The following is a 16,518-nucleotide window of genomic DNA, read 5'->3' on the forward strand; positions in this document are numbered from 1 at the left end:
GAAAAGTGAGGACATGGGGAACGTCCTCATATTTCACCCTCTTTTTGTAATACCCACGTCATTATACACATTTGTGTCCTGATATTTCACAAAAACATGCCCACACACACACACTTATACACACAAACACACACACACACACACACACAAATTAACGCGTGCCATTCCAAAAGCTAATTGTGTTTTTGTGTGTGTGTGTGTGTGTGTGTGTGTGTGTGTGTGTGTGTGTGTGTGTGTGTGTGTGTGTGTGTGTGTGTGTGTGTGTGTGTGTGTGTGTGTCTGTGGGCATGTTTTCGTGAAATATCAGGACACAAATGTGTATAATGACATGGGTATGACATAGGTATTACAAAAAGAGGGTGAAATATGAGGACGTTCCCCATGTCCTCACTTTTCAAAATGCTTATAAATCACACAGAACAAGTTTTTTTTCACAGAAAGTGAACTGAACAGTCTCCTGTGATGGGTAGGTGTAGGGGCAGGGGCAGTGTGTGTGTGTGTGTGTGTGTGTGTGTGTGTGTGTGTGTGTGTGTGTGTGTGTGTGTGTGTGTGTGTGTGATGGGTAGGTTTAGGGGCAGGGTCAGTGTAAGGGGATAGAAAATACGGTTCGTACGGTATAAAAACCATTACGCCTATGGAATGTCCTCACATTTCACAAAAACAAACGTGTGTGTGTGTGTGTGTGTGTGTGTATAAGTGTGTGTGTGTGTGTGTGTGTGTGTGTGTGTGTGTGTGTGTGTGTGTGTGTGTGTGTGTGTGTGTGTGTGTGTGTGTGTGTGTGTGTGTGTGTGTGTGTGTGTGTGTGTGTGTGTGTGTGTGTGTGTGTGTATAAGTGTGTGTGTGTGTGTCTGTGTGTGGGCATGTTTTTGTGAAATATCAGGACACAAATGTGTATAATGACATAGGTATTACAAAAAGAGGGTGAAATATGAGGACGTTCCACATGTCCTCACTTTTCAAAATGCTTATAAATCACACAGAACAAGAGTTTTTTTGTCTGTTTTACACTCTTGATGTTTTAGAGATTCACCCCTTCAGAAATGACCGAAGATCCCCAGAGGGTTAAAAACCCGTTTTCAAAAGTTGGTGTTTTCAGGCCCCCAAAACGCCATTGTCTTGGAATTGAATGGTTAAAATGCATAAAAAGTCTTAGTTGAAAACAGAGACATGTAAACGGCCCCTGAGAGTCGAGTCAGACCTATATCAGTGTGACAGATGCTTCAACCCCGGACAGGGAAAGGCAGATCCCTTTCCGTAAGCATTTGATGGCCTGGGCCCATGTGTCAGTGGTGGGGCAGTTAGGCTGTCTCTCCCCTGCAGTGTCAGGAGGAAGAGCTGGCGAGGGTCTGGTCTGTGTGGCTGTCTGGCTGACGTCTGTGTGTCCTCTCTCCCGGCAGTTCATGGCATCAAGTGGACTTGCAGCAATGGGAATAGCAGCACTGGCTTCTCAGCAGAGCAGCTCGTGCAGCAAATTCTGGACAGCCACCAGACCAAACCACCTCCCCGGACTCACAACTGCCTCTGCACGGGAAACCTGGGTAAGGGAACGGGCGTCAAATTAACCCTCTAAAATATCTCAAGTGTTGCTTCTACATAGTAATGAGATTCAACGAAGAGCCGCACGGATTGGTCTCCTGTAAAAAAAAAAACAAATAAGACCCTAGTAAAATGTCTCCACAATCATGAACAGATCCTGTGACCAAAAGTCAGAGACCTCAATATGAAGCATCTCTTCTTTACTATATTCTGTACTCTTCTCCTTCTATAAGGAATCATGTGTGTATTGAGAGTCATTAAGCAATGATTGTATAGGTTATAATTTTACCCCCAAAATATATATTCTGATATATTATTTGGACATTGTTTGTTGACATGCTAGGGTTTTCAATCTTTTAGACGCCACTGACCCCCAAATATGATCATCCCCATCCGAAAATATTTATGGCTTCTGTCTTTTATGAACACTCAATTTATACACAAAGAATCTAAAATTAGTTTCAGTTACATTATTATATATTTTGTTCTACTCAATGTAGTAATGTATTATGTGTTTTGTTTATTTATTTAATATCACATTTGTATTCATTTATTTTAATAATTGTTCTATTTGATTTATTATTTTAATTGATTCAATAGATTAATAACTAACTAATACTTTTTATTTGAATCGAATTTGATTTATTTATTTAGATCTAATTTATTGCTTTACTCATTCATTTTAATCTAATAATAATAATTATTATTATTACTACTATTATTATTACAGCTTACACTCTCACTCTCTTGCGGCCCCCTGAGGGTCCACGAACCCCAGTGTGAAAACCCCTGTGCTACAGATGCTGGGTTAAAAACAACCCAAGTTGGGTTGAAAATGGACTAACCCAGCAATTGGGTGGTTTTAACCCAGCGATAAAACAACCCATTCACTGGGTTAAAACAACCCAATTACTGGGTTAAAACAACCCAATTACTGGGTTAAAACGACCCATTCACTGGGTTAAAACAACCCATTCACTGGGTTAAAACAACCCATTCACTGGGTTAAAACAACCCAATTACTGGGTTAAAACAACCCAATTACTGGGTTAAAACAACCCAATTACTGGGTTAAAACGACCCATTCACTGGGTTAAAACAACCCATTCACTGGGTTAAAACAACCCAATTACTGGGTTAAAACGACCCATTCACTGGGTTAAAACAACCCATTCACTGGGTTAAAACAACCCATTCACTGGGTTAAAACAACCCAATTACTGGGTTAAAACAACCCATTCACTGGGTTAAAACAACCCAATTGCTGGGTTAGTCCATTTTCATTGTTTTTAACCCAGCATTTTTAGCTGGGGTTTTCACACTGGGGTCCGGGGACCCCAGGGCTCCTCCAGAAGGCTCTAAGGGGTCCCCAGAAAATGTCAGAGAACAAAAAGACAAAGCAAAAATAGATAAAGTCTACCAAACATTTCAACTGTTTCAGTTCTAAATGTTTATCTCCCTCTCTTGCTGTATACATACTTTCCAGAATTGTATGTTTGCTTTGTATTTTTAGTGAGTTTTTCTCACTATAGACCCCTTTATCTTACTCATTAAGAAGGGGGTCCCTCATAAAATGTTCCACATATTTGGGGGTCCTTGGCATCAGAAAGTTTGAAAACCCCTGTGCTAGAGAACCCTTTCCATCATAATTTCAGGTTCAGTATAGATTATGTCCAGTAGATGGCACTATTGAGTCAAGCAAAATTAAGTACAAACTTTCTCCAGCAAAAATTACACACAGTACACAGTAGTGTCATTTACATTAAACAAAAAATATTAAAAATATTATGAAACCAATGCTTTCGTTTTCACTGGAATCATATTGATAGAAGTGATGGTGACCCTTTAGTATGACTTTTGCCTCAATAAACTTCTAATTTACTACTCATTAATAGTTAGAAAGGTAGTTTTTGTAGCATTTAAGTTTAGATATTGGGTTAGATTAAGGGATGTAGAATTTGTTCATGCAGAATAAGGCATTAATATGTGCTTTATAAACAGCCAATATCCTAGTAATATGCATGCTAATAAGCAACTAGTTAATTACGAGAATTAACCCTATTAAAATAAGGAATTAAGAATTAAAATTAAAAAGTGTTACCGAAGTGATTTTTTTTTTCACAAATACTGCAAAAAAGTTGAGAAAACTTAAACGTTTAAGGCAACCAGCTGCAGAAAATTTTTGAGTTTTCTCAACTTAGGGTCAATTAGTTGTACAAACTTTTTTCATGTTAAATATTGAATAAACTTTAAAAGCTGAATTTGTCATACAAAACATAAGTTGGATTTTTTTTACAGTGTGTCAGGCATAGTGTAATGTATCATTAGATTATAATTTTTTACTATTATTTGTATTGTTTATTTGATAAGTAAAATGAATTATTTATTTATCTCTATGATTAATATGTATTAGGTAATATTTATTTAATTACATTATGTATTTTCAGTTTTAATCATGTAATATTTCTTTGTATCTAAGTGGTTTTGCTTCGATTTTAAGCAACACTTCCTAGAATACATCTGCATTTAGCATTTCTGCTCTTCCCATGAATCATAAGTCAATAAAATATATATAGAAATGCTTGGTTTATCAGTGTATCTATGATTACATTAATATTATAACAATTAACTTTAAGTGTGTCTGTAATATTAAAATATTATGAAACCAATGCATTCGTTTTTTCTGGAATCATATTGATAGAAGTGATTGTACCACTTTAGTATGGGGAACACATATTCACTATTAACTGTGACTTTTGCCTCAATAAACTCCTAATTTAGACTCATTAATAGTTAGTAAGGTAGTTTTTGTAGCATTTAAGTTTAGATATCGGGTTAGACTAAGGGATGCAGAATATGTTCATGCAGAATAAGGCATTAATATGTGCTTTATAAACAGCCAATATCCCAGTAATATGCATGCTAATAAGCAACTAGTTAATTACGAGAATTAAACCCTAATAAAGTGTTACCGAAGTGATTTATTTATTTATTTTCACAAATACTGCACTGTAAAAAAAAAAAAAAAAAGTTGAGAAAACTTAAAACTTTTAAGGCAACCAGCTGCAGAACATTTTTGAGTTTTCTATAGGGTCAATTAGTTGTACAAACTTGTTTCATGTTAAATAGTTGAATAAACTTTAAAAGCTGAATTTGTCATACAAAACATAAGTTGGATTTTTTTGACTAAGACTAAGGGATGCAGAATATGGTCATGCAGAATAAGGCATTAATATGTGCTTTATAAACAGCCAATATCCTAGTAATATGCATGCTAATAAGTAACTAGTTAATAGCGAGAATAAAAACCCTAATAAAGTGTTACCAAAGTGATTTTATTTTTTTCACAACTACTGTCAGGCGTAGTCTAATGTATCATTAGATTTTAATTGAATATTATAATTTTTTACTATTATTTGTATTGTTTATTTGATAAGTAAAATGTATTATTTAGATTAATATGTATTATGTAATATTTAATTACATTATGTATTTTCAGTTTTAATCATGTAATATTTATTTGTATCTGTTTATTAAGTGGTTTTGCTTCGATTTTAAGCTACACTTCCTAGAATAAACATCAGCATTTAGCATTTCTGCTCTTCCCATGAATCATAAGTCAATAAAATATATATCGAAATGCTTGGTTTTTTCAGTGTATTTATGGTTACATTAATATTATAACAATTAACTTTACGTGTGTCTGCTCTCTGTAGGTGCTGGGAGCAGCCTGCATCACAAATGCAACAGTGCCAAACACCGGATCATCTCCCCGAAAGTGGACCCTCGCACCGGAGGCGCCTACAGCAGCACCCACTCCGAGGTCCAGAACAACGATGTGTCCGAGGGAAAGACCGAGCACAGCCACGGCGGGAGCAAAAATGGTGCTGGTGGAACGGGCGGCCGAGAGAAAAGGAACGGCAAGGTGCACAAGCCGGCGCTGCTCCACCAGAGCAGCATGGAGGTGTCCTCAACCAACCAGGTGGAAGTGCCAGACACCACCCAGAGCTCACCCGTGTCCATTAGCAGCGGGCTGAACTCGGACCCCGACATGGCGGACAGTCCCGTGGTGGCAGGAATGGGCCATGTAGCCTCGGTAATGAACAGCCTGTCTCAGTCCGCCACTGTTTTCATGTCAGAGGTCTCTGGAGACCCTGTCTACAGCATGTCTCCCACTGTAGACCCCAACGCTCACCTCTTGGGTGCTGACACAGCCTCCAGCAGTCTAGTATTAGCGGTGACCGCCGACAGTCACAAGTTTGCCTTTGCTGGAGCGGTGGGTTTGGCGGATGCAGGGTCCGCAGACGGACTTGCTATGCTGTCTACAGCCGGCGTGTCTGAAGAACTGGTGCTGTCTAGTAACCTGGAAGCTGGGAGTATCAAGCTGCCCGAGACCAATATGAACTTTGATCCCGACTGCTTCCTCAACAACCCCAAGCAAGGTCAGACCTATGGAGGAAACGGGATGAAAACCGAGGAGAGCAACGGGAGCAGCTGCAGTAACGGAGGGCTGCGGTGTTCTCCACCGCTCAGCGACAATGGCTATGGCTTTAACCCCTCTCTGGTGAAGAACATCAAGACGGAGGACACGTCATTCGAACAGCAGTTGGCTAAAGAGGGCGGCTATCAGGTTGGAGAAGTGGTGAGCGACGCCGTTGGTATCTCCGGTCCCTCGAGCAGCGGTTCTGCCCAAAACTCTCTGGCTCTGACGCCCACTGGCTCACTCCTGCCTTCTGGAGGGGGACTCAGTCCCAGCACCACACTCGAGCAGATGGATTTCAGTGCCATTGATGCCAAGCAAGACTACCCGTCCAGTGTTATGTCAGCAGCGGGCTATGGACAAGCCATCTCCAGCTCTCACATGGCCCACCAGGGGCACTCCCCCAGCTTTTTCCTGCAAGGTTCTCCACAGTCCCAGACCCACCAGAACAACTCTGGTTCGACCCAGAACTCCCACGACTCCAATGCCTACATGGGTCTGTCTGTCGTCAAGAACGATTCGACGGGAACCAACGGACACCTCCATCACCGTTCCCACCCCAGCCAACACACTGCCTCTAACTGCAATGGTGGCTCTCCGAATGAACGTAATGGACAGGCCGGGTCGCTCCAGCTTCTGCAGTACCAGAACCGCTTTCCGAACCCAGGCCAGGAGCATGAAGAAGTGGGTGGTTTGGAACAGCCAGCAGCGGCGGAGCAAGGAGGAGGCGGCGTTCAAGAGAAGGACTCGGATTGTTTGATGACACCTGGGGATCACTTGCAGCCGGGTGGAGGAGGAGGAGAAGCCGAGGGTGTAGGGGGCGCAGAGCACTATCTTCAGCAGCCGACAGAAGCTGGTGGAGTCGGGCAGGGATCTGGGGGAACAAGCGCAAGGGCGGAAGGTGGAGCTTTGTGCAACGACACCGAGGGAAATGGAACCACAAACAGCCCCCATCAACAGCTCCAGCCGCTCCTGCAAGGAGCCGGTTTGGTACAGGGGCTATTCGGCACGGTAGGGGCGCACCAGAGTCTGGGCAGCAGTGGAACTAATGGAGGAGGCTCCATGGAGATCAACCTGGACCATTTTGACGTTTCCTTCGGGAATCAGTTCTCAGATCTCATCAATGACTTCATTTCGGTGGAGGGCGGAAGCGGTGCGGCAGTTGTGCCGGGTGGCAGCGCTCTCTACGGTCATCAGCTGATGACCCATTCAGGAACAGAGGGGCAGGTCTCTTCTGGTACCGCTGCGCAACAAGGGGCAGATGAAGGAGCTCATGGGGCGCGAGGGTACAATTCTTCAGACCTCTGCCTGCAGCCCTGTTGCAGTCCGCAGTCCACGCAGGCTGGGGCGGTGGCGGGCGAGGCGGGACAGCTTTCGTACATGCAGGTGGCCGAGGCCGTGTCGGCGGCTGTGGCGCACGGGAACATGGCGATGTTACAGGCGACCGGACGGCTGTTTGTGGTGACGGACTATTCTCCAGAGTGGTCTTATCCTGAGGTGAGTTGTCAGAGAAAAGAAAATACTGGTAACTGCTGTAGATGTGTGATAGAATAGCCACCAGGTGGCAGCAGATATGCAGGCAAGTGTGCAGGACCAGATTTGGTGATAAAATCTTCAGAATTTTGTGGATTTAAAGATACTAAAATGATTAATACTGTTTTATTAGTAGCTAATGATAAACAAACAATGGGCAAGGGACATGTACAGATTTGTGAATGAATGTTTTCCAATTCTGTGGCGTTCTGAAAGTACACAATTCATATGGAAATCAGCGAAAGGCTGCCTAATACATGAATAGATTTGAGTCTTGTGAGGTTTGAATGTAAAGCTCAAGGTCTTGTCTACAACAAGTGACGTATTTATTTGTCCCTGGGCCACATGAGACACATGCTCAGCCTGTCATTAACATGCCCATTGGCAAGGAAGCAGTCGGACAAATATAGACAGAGGGATATCAGACCTCACCACAACAACACTTCAGCTCTCACAAACCCTGGACATTTTCCTTGTTGGAAAGAGATGCATTTTTATTTAAGCTCAGTTTCACAGACAGGGCTTAGATTAAACCAGGATTGGGCATTAGTTCAATTAGGGCATTTAAGTAGCTTTTATAAACATTACTGGTGTGCATCTTTAGACAAAACAATGGCAGTGACAGATTTTAAGCTCAAGCAGCTCAAACATGCATTAGTCTGCAGGGTTTTCATTTGCCTTTTCACAATTTAAGGCCTTAAACATTTCTTAAAGGGTTAGTTCACCCAAAAATGAAAATTCTGTCATTAATTGCTTACCTTCATGTCGTTCGACACCCGTAAGACCTCCGTTCATCTTCGGAACACAAATTAAGATAGTTGAAATCGGATGGCTCAGAAAGGCCTCCATTGGCACAATGCACTTTACACTCTCAAGACCCATAAAAGGTACTAAAGACGTCGTTACAAAGTCCATCTCACTACAGTGGTTCTACAATAACTTTATGAAGCGAAGAGAATAGTTTTTTGTGCGCAAAAAAAACCTAAATAACGACTTATATAGTGATGACGATTTCAAAACACAGCATCATGAAGCTTCGAAGCGTTATGAATCAGTGAGTCGATTCATGATTCGGATCACGTGTCAAATCGCCAAACTGTTGAAATAACGTGACTTTGGCGATTCAAACCGCTGATTCGACTCACTGATTCATAACGCTCCGAAGCTTCATGATGCTGTGTTTTGAAATCGGTCATCACTATATACACTCACCTAAAGGATTATTAGGAACACCTGTTCAATTTCTCATTAATGCAATTATCTAATCAACCAATCACATGGCAGTTGCTTCAATGCATTTAGGGGTGTGGTCCTGGTCAAGACAATCTCCTGAACTCCAAACTGAATGTCAGAATGGGAAAGAAAGGTGATTTAAGCAATTTTGAGCGTGGCATGGTTGTTGGTGCCAGACGGGCCGGTCTGAGTATTTCACAATCTGCTCAGTTACTGGGATTTTCACGCACAACCATTTCTAGGGTTTACAAAGAATGGTGTGAAAAGGGAAAAACATCCAGTATGTGGCAGTCCTGTGGGCGAAAATGCCTTGTTGATGCTAGAGGTCAGAGGAGAATGGGCCGACTGATTCAAGCTGATAGAAGAGCAACTTTGACTGAAATAGGAAAAAGAGGCTACCAAATTGTAGCTTCTTTTTCCTATTTGTAGTGGAGATGAGTGGTACCCAGTGGGGTCTTCTGCTGTTGTAGCCCATCCGCCTCAAGGTTGTGCGTGTTTTGGCTTCACAAATGCTTTGCTGCATACCTCGGTTGTAACGAGTGGTTATTTCAGTCAAGGCCACGAGCTCACCAAAATTGGACAGTTGAAGACTGGAAAAATTTTGCCTGGTCTGATGAGTCTCGATTTCTGTCGATTTCTGTCTGAGTCAGAATTTGGCGTAAACAGAATGAGATCATGGATCCATCATGCCTTGTTACCACTGTGCAGGCTGGTGGTGGTGGTGTAATGGTGTGGGGGATGTTTTCTTGGCACACTTTAGGCTCCTTAGTGCCAATTGGGCATCGTTTAAATGCCACGGCCTACCTGAGCATTGTTTCTAACCATGTCCATCCCTTTATGACCACCATGTACCCATCCTCTGATGGCTACTTCCAGCAGGATAATGCACAATGTCACAAAGCTCGAATCATTTTAAATTGGTTTCTTGAACATGACAATGAGTTCACTGAACTAAAATGGCCCCCACAGTCACCAGATCTCAACCCAATAGAGCATCTTTGGGATGTGGTGGAACGGGAGCTTCGTGCCCTGGATGTGCATCCCACAAATCTCCATCAACTGCAAGATGCTATCCTATCAATATGGTCCAACATTTCTAAAGAATGCTTTCAGCACCTTGTTGAATCAATGCCACGTAGAATTAAGGCAGTTCTGAAGGCGAAAGGGGGTCAAACACAGTATTAGTATGGTGTTCCTCATAATCCTTTAGGTGAGTGTAAGTCGTTATTTAGGGTTTTTTTGCACACAAAAACTATTCTCGTCGCTTCATAAAGTTATTGTAGAACCACTGTAGTGAGATGGACTTTGTAACGACGTCTTTAGTACCTTTTATGGGTCTTGAGAGTGTAAAGTGCATTGTGCCAATGGAGGCCTTTCTGAGCCATCGGATTTCAACTAAAATATCTTAATTTGTGTTCCGAAGATGAACGGAGGTCTTATGGGTGTCGAACGACATGAGGGCAAGTAATTAATAACAGAATTTTCATTTTTGGGTGAACTAACCCTTTAAATTCAATATCATGGCATTAAATTAGGGCTCTATGATTTCTGCGATGCACAAAACGTGGACGGAATTTACTGTATAATGCAGAATGTCAAGAATTTGTCAAATTTTGGATGAATAAATCAAAAGTAGGTCAGTACACTTAAAGGGATAGTTCACCCAAAAATGAAAATTCAGTCATCATTTACTGATTTACCCTGATTTCGTTCCAAACCTGTGAGACTTTCGTTCAGACGTATTGTGTTCCCTTCAATTTATTCCTCAATTTTTCTTAAAAAGGTCTTAAATTTACCTCAATAAAACCTGCAGTCTGGGACTAGGCTGTGAACTCTGGGAGTATTGTTTCTTGTGGTGGACTGACATTCAAATAAATGCATGTTTAGGCCAAAAATACACGTGAGATAAAAAATCTAGATCTAAATTCTGACAGTATAACCGTTCAGTAAATGCAAACAACCAATCTCAGAGATGCTGCTGCCTTTGCAAGCTTTAATAGGTTAAATAAAAGTAGACTAAGCTCATTAATAATGTATAATTTTGGTATATTTCTCAGGGTGGGGTGAAGGTTCTGATCACCGGTCCATGGCAGGAGGCCAGCAGTGAATACACCTGCCTGTTTGATCAGATAACAGTTCCAGCCTCCCTCATCCAGCCCGGGGTGCTACGCTGCTACTGCCCAGGTATTTCATCACAGTCACATCTGCAGACTTCATACACATTTAAAATGGTCCTTTTGGAGGGAAAAAGTGTGATACTGCTACATTTCAGCATCCCAAAAGCATCATATAAAGCTGAAAAAGCACCAAACCAAACCGACATCTGATTTCTGTCTTCTCCATTCCGTCTCTGTACTGTAGTCCATGCATATATAATGTGGTCTTTGTGAACAAACAAAGAACTGTTTTAACAGCTGTCATAGAGAACTAAAATTCCACTGTTATGTAACTAAATATATAAATAAAAACAAAAATACCCTGAGCCATCACTCTTAACATTGTAAATGGTTTACTGTAAGCTGTTACTTTGCACATAGAACCAAAAAAAAAATCTCAATTTGTGTCTCATTTCCTTTCAAAGCTCATGACACGGGCCTGGTGACCCTGCAGGTGGCAGCCAGCAGTCAGATCATCTCCAACTCTGTGGTGTTCGAGTATAAAGCCCGTGCCCTGCCCGCCCTGCCCTCCTCTCAACACGACTGGCTCTCACTGGACGGTACGTTTCACATTTATCTTGCTTCGTATATTGCTTTGTGTGTGTGTGTGTGTGTGTGTGTGTGGCCTGGTAAACCCTACGTTATGGGGACAAAATGGCAATATACGAAATCCTTGTCCTTGTGGGGACATTTTTTGGTCCGCATGAGGAAAACATCTTATAAATCAGACTAAGTGATGTTTTTTGAAAATGTAAAAATGCAGAATGTCTCCTGTGATGGGTAGGTTTAGGGGCAGGTGTAGTGTAGGGGGATAGAATAATAGAATATACGGTATGTACGGTATGAAAACCATTACGCGTATGGAAAGTCCCCATAAAACATGAAAACACAACGTGTGTGTGTGTGTGTGTGTGTGTGTGTGTGGACTGGTAATCCCTACGTTATGGGGACAAAATGTCCCCACAAAGATGGCAATATCCGAAATCCTCATCCTTGTGGGGACATTTTTAGGTCCCCATGAGGAAAAAATCTTATAAATCAGACTAAGTGATGTTTTTTGAAAATGTAAAAATGCAGAATGTCTCCTGTGATGGGTAGGTTTAGGGGCAAGTGTAGTGTAGGGGTATAGAATATACGGTATGTACGGTATAAAAACCATTACGCCTATGGAAAGTCCCCATAAAAGATGAAAACCCAACGTGTGTGTGTGTGTGTGTGTGTGTGTGTGTGTGTGTGTGTGTGTGTGTGTGTGTGTGTGTGTGTGTGTGTGTGTGTGTGTGTGTGTGTGTGTGTGTGTGTGTGTGTGTGTGTGTGTGTGTGTGTGTGTGTGTGTGTGTGTGTGTGTGTGTGTGTGGGCATGTTTTCGTGAAATATCAGGACACATATGTGTATAATGACATGGGTATGACATAGGTATTACAAAAAGAGGGTGAAATATGAGGACGTTCCCCATGTCCTCACTTTTCAAAATGCTTATAAATCACACAGAACAAGTTTTTTTTCACAGAAAGTGAACTGCACAGTCTCCTGTGAGGGCTAGGTTTAGGGACAGGGTCAGTGTAAGGGGATAGAAAATACGGTTTGTACGGTATAAAAACCATTACGCCTATGGAATGTCCTCACATTTCACAAAAACAAACATGTGTGTGTGTGTGTGTGTGTGTGTGTGTGTGTGTTGTTGTTTTTTTTTTTTCAGCAAAACAGTGTAATGAAATTATGGAAGTTTAATCTGAATTCATGCTATTTCATGCATTATGAATACTAAATGTTTATTTAGCATATTGCGTATGTTTGTCTGAAAAATCTCTGGATGGCTGATGGCAGATACTTCTTCAAGCTGTGTTTGAAATGACTAGCGGGTGCATAATGGATGACTTGGCTGCTGTTAAACCATTGGTTTTGCCTGAATTTTGAATGGGGTGGCCAGGTAGTGTTTGCCTAGTCCAAAAGGAAAATAGAAATAACTCAGAGCCTCTGCTGTTTGCTTTTTTTGTGGCCTGTGGTTCGTATTAGCAATTCCTGAATACGTAGTTGGTTAAACTGAGCTGCCAGACCTTGGCCAAATACTTCAAGGTCTACAAAGATGACTGACATTCACATCGGCTGGGATAGACAGTGGAGAACCTGTGTAACCAGGCTATGTTTGGGTTTTAAAAAAAACGAAAAACTAGTAGGCTGATAATATAGTTTTCCTGTTTTTGTACTCATGGTGTATGTTTCTGTTTTTCATCATTGACAGTGTGGGAAAAAACTATATATTACAGTGTACTTACCTTAGAATGTACTGGGTAATATAAGGAAGCTACATGGGTTAAAGGGATAGTTCACCCAAAATTGAAAATCCTGTCATCATTTGGGTGCACTTTCCCTTTAAGGTTAGGTTCAGGGTTAGTACCTAGTTATTACCCAGTTATTGTAATTATTTAGCCTGGATGCCAGCCGAACTTAGCCCCGCCCACAACATTTGAGGTCGGGAAGTTTGGTCTGGACTTGATCCGTTGTGGAGCGACTATGCTTGAACCAGAGCTGTTCCGACCAATCAGATTGTCAGGGCGGGCTTTATACGATGATGGACAGATGATCAACAGTGACGCAATCATCCACCTCACCAAAGAGCGCTTGGGTTGAACCCATTTACTAAACGGAGAGCTTGTTCGTATATGCGTTCACCTTTACTTTTTCTCTCAGAAATGATGATGGTGTTGGTAAGTACTCTGTGTATCCTTAAATTCGATTTACAACACCGGCAAAGATTGTTTACACAACAATCTTCTTCTTCTACTTCTTCCAGCGTGCGTGCAGTTCTGTTGACAACTATGCGTCGCTCAACACGTCACTTTCTCCATTGCTCTGATTGGTTGTAGGTCTATCCAATTGAGAGGCATTTTATTTCCTGGTTGGGTTGAAACACACCCCATAATCACAGTCCAATGGAGCAGGAGCAGACTCATATTCTGATTAATTATTATAATAAGTACATAGTATGTACATGGGGAACAGTACTGTAGAATAAAGTGCTACATATATATACAGTTGTTAAATTGGATCAAATATGGCTGTAAATAAAAATCTACATTGTTTATCCTTTTGATCTTTTGTTCAAAAAATTGCCAAACATCTAACCTTTCATTGAAGTAAAAGAATTGAAAGTGGGGAGTAAATCACATTATGAAATAAATGCTTTTCTCCAAAACACGTCGGCCATAATTATTGGCGCCCTTTTGTTCAATACTTTTTGCAACCTAGATAACAGCTCTGAGTCTTCTGCTATAATGCCTGATGAGTTTGGAGAACACCTGACAAGAGATCAGAGATGATTCCTCCATACAGAATCCCTCCAGATCCTTCAGATTCACAGATCCATGTTGGTGCTTCTTCTCTTCAGTTCAGCCACTCATTTTCTACATGGTTCAGGTCAGGGTACTAAGACGGTCGTGGCAGAAGCTTCATTTTGTGCTCAGGGACACATTTGTGTGTTGATTTTGATGTTTGTTTTGGTTCGTTGTCCTGATGGAAGATCCAACCATGACCCATTATAAGATTTCTACACAGTAAAATCGAATTAGCTTGCTTGAAAAAAAGCATGCAAACCAATTGCCTTAAAAAAACAAGTAAAGTGAAAGTAGTTCTAGTAGAGTTCTAGTAACTAAAAAAGAACTGTAGAGAGATCTTTTAATTTAGGTTTACTCTGGACTTAGTATAGCTACCATAGATGTTACCATTGTTGTGTTTTGCTGAATGTTGAAGTGTGTGTGTGACTCAGGCATGATCAGCTGCAAGATATTGTTACAAATATAGAGGGATTACGTCAACCCAATTCAAAGTTCCGCAGGTGTTTATGACGAAAGCATTAGCAATAAAATTGTCAACGATCATTATATGACATAAAGGGAAATATTACAGAGGTTAATTTTAAAAGATGATCTTAACTAATATGATCTGACTAATTCATTAAAGGTAGGGTAGGTAGGATTTGGTTAAAAAACTTTTTTTTCCAAATTTGTTTAAACTTTCTTTATATATCAATACATAATTAAAATGTAAGTACTCAGAAAAAGAAAGTATAAAAATTGAGTGTCTGTAGACCTCTCACGACTGTTTTAAAGACAGCTCATTATTTCCATTCACTCCACCTTCTCCCTTCTGGGCTCTTTCCAAAGCCACGCCCCCAAAACACATGAACGCGCCACGCGACCGCGATCAGCTCAGCTGAAAGACGCATTATTTACCTGAGGCGAGCGGAGAAGAAGTGCATGTAGTGACATCATGTCAGAATCATATGTAATAAAAAATCTAACTTTATCATTATGAATATAAACAAATAAGATGTCTTTTAGTACTCACTATCAAGCTAGAATAACGATACTGGTAAAGTTTAAAATACACACACAACACAGTGTCTACGACACACACAGATACAAGATAAAAACATCAGTAAACATTGGTAGAGAATATAAAAACAAACCAAGGGCCGAAATAAACGTGCAGGTAAAGTTCCCGGTGCACATGGTAAAAGAGTTTAGACAGAGGGTAGTAGCTAAAGCTAACTGAACTAGCTTTTACACATGCATTTTGTTATCTAAAGTTACATTTTGCGAAATTCAACACGACAGCGATCAACTTGAGCTAAGCATATTGAGTATTTATCATCTCTACTATTGGTTTGCTAAGTGTATAACATTGTAGCTTTATGCTAAGTAATGTTATGTTCGCTATATTAGGCAGCTACGTGTGCTAGTGAGACATGCTTCATGAAAACATAAACCAAAAAAATGTATAATCAAAACGAAAGATTACCTGTCCAGCAGAAATACAGCCTCTTTAACTCAAATCAAACGGGTGCGCCAGGGTTGCCAGGTTTTCACAACAAAATCCACCCAATTGCTACTCAAAACTAGCCCAAAACAAGCCCAATCGTGTTTCTCCGGTAAAAATCACGTTTGGGGGGTAAAATATGTGTCTTTTTGGTAGGGCTGCCTGCTAAAATTCGCAAATCCCGGGGCAAAATATCTCATAATTGCGGTCGCTTCAACCCGCGGACATGAAAAACAGCCGCGGCAACAGTGTTGAAGTAGCCCGACTTGGCAACACTGGGGTGCGCATGTGGGCAGATCCTGGAGCAAAAGCGGCGGTTGCCATGGTAGCGAGAGAGAGTGACAGGCGCCCAAGCCAATCACTTGTTTCGGCCCGAACGAAAATAATGAGCGGTGTTTATTGCAGATTAAAAAGTCTAGAGTCACTCGATTTTTATACTCTCTTTTTCAGAGTACTTAAATTTTAATTATGTATTGACATATAAAGAAAGTTTAAACAAATTTGGACAAAAGTGTTTTAGATCATTCTTACCTACCCTACCTTTAACAATTCAGTCAGATAGGTACACTTTTAAAAGCAACCTACACTCTAAAAAATGCTGGGTTAAAAACAACCCAAGTTGGGTTGAAAATGGACTAACCCAGCAATTGGGTTGTTTTAACCCAGCAATTGGGTTGTTTTAAGCAAACAGTTAACCCAACCGCTGGGTTAGTCCATTTTCAACCCAACTTGGGTTGTTTTTAACCCAGCATTCTTTATAGTGTA

General features: G+C 41.1%; 1 protein-coding gene across 1 annotated transcript in view; it reads left to right on the forward strand.

Moving 5' to 3' along the window:
• The window catches only part of camta1b (calmodulin binding transcription activator 1b), a 478,032-nt gene that overhangs the window by 441,350 nt on the left and 20,164 nt on the right, over positions 1 to 16,518 (forward strand). The window contains exons 8-11 of the mRNA XM_079844275.1: positions 1,398 to 1,538; positions 5,253 to 7,513; positions 10,840 to 10,966; positions 11,364 to 11,498. Of these exons, the coding sequence (XP_079700401.1) occupies positions 1,398 to 1,538; positions 5,253 to 7,513; positions 10,840 to 10,966; positions 11,364 to 11,498 (2,664 nt within the window). The remainder of the gene's footprint in view (positions 1 to 1,397; positions 1,539 to 5,252; positions 7,514 to 10,839; positions 10,967 to 11,363; positions 11,499 to 16,518) is intronic.

Source organism: Gobio gobio (assembly GCF_949357685.1).
Source record: "Gobio gobio genome assembly, chromosome: 19".
Lineage (NCBI taxonomy): Eukaryota > Metazoa > Chordata > Actinopteri > Cypriniformes > Gobionidae > Gobio > Gobio gobio.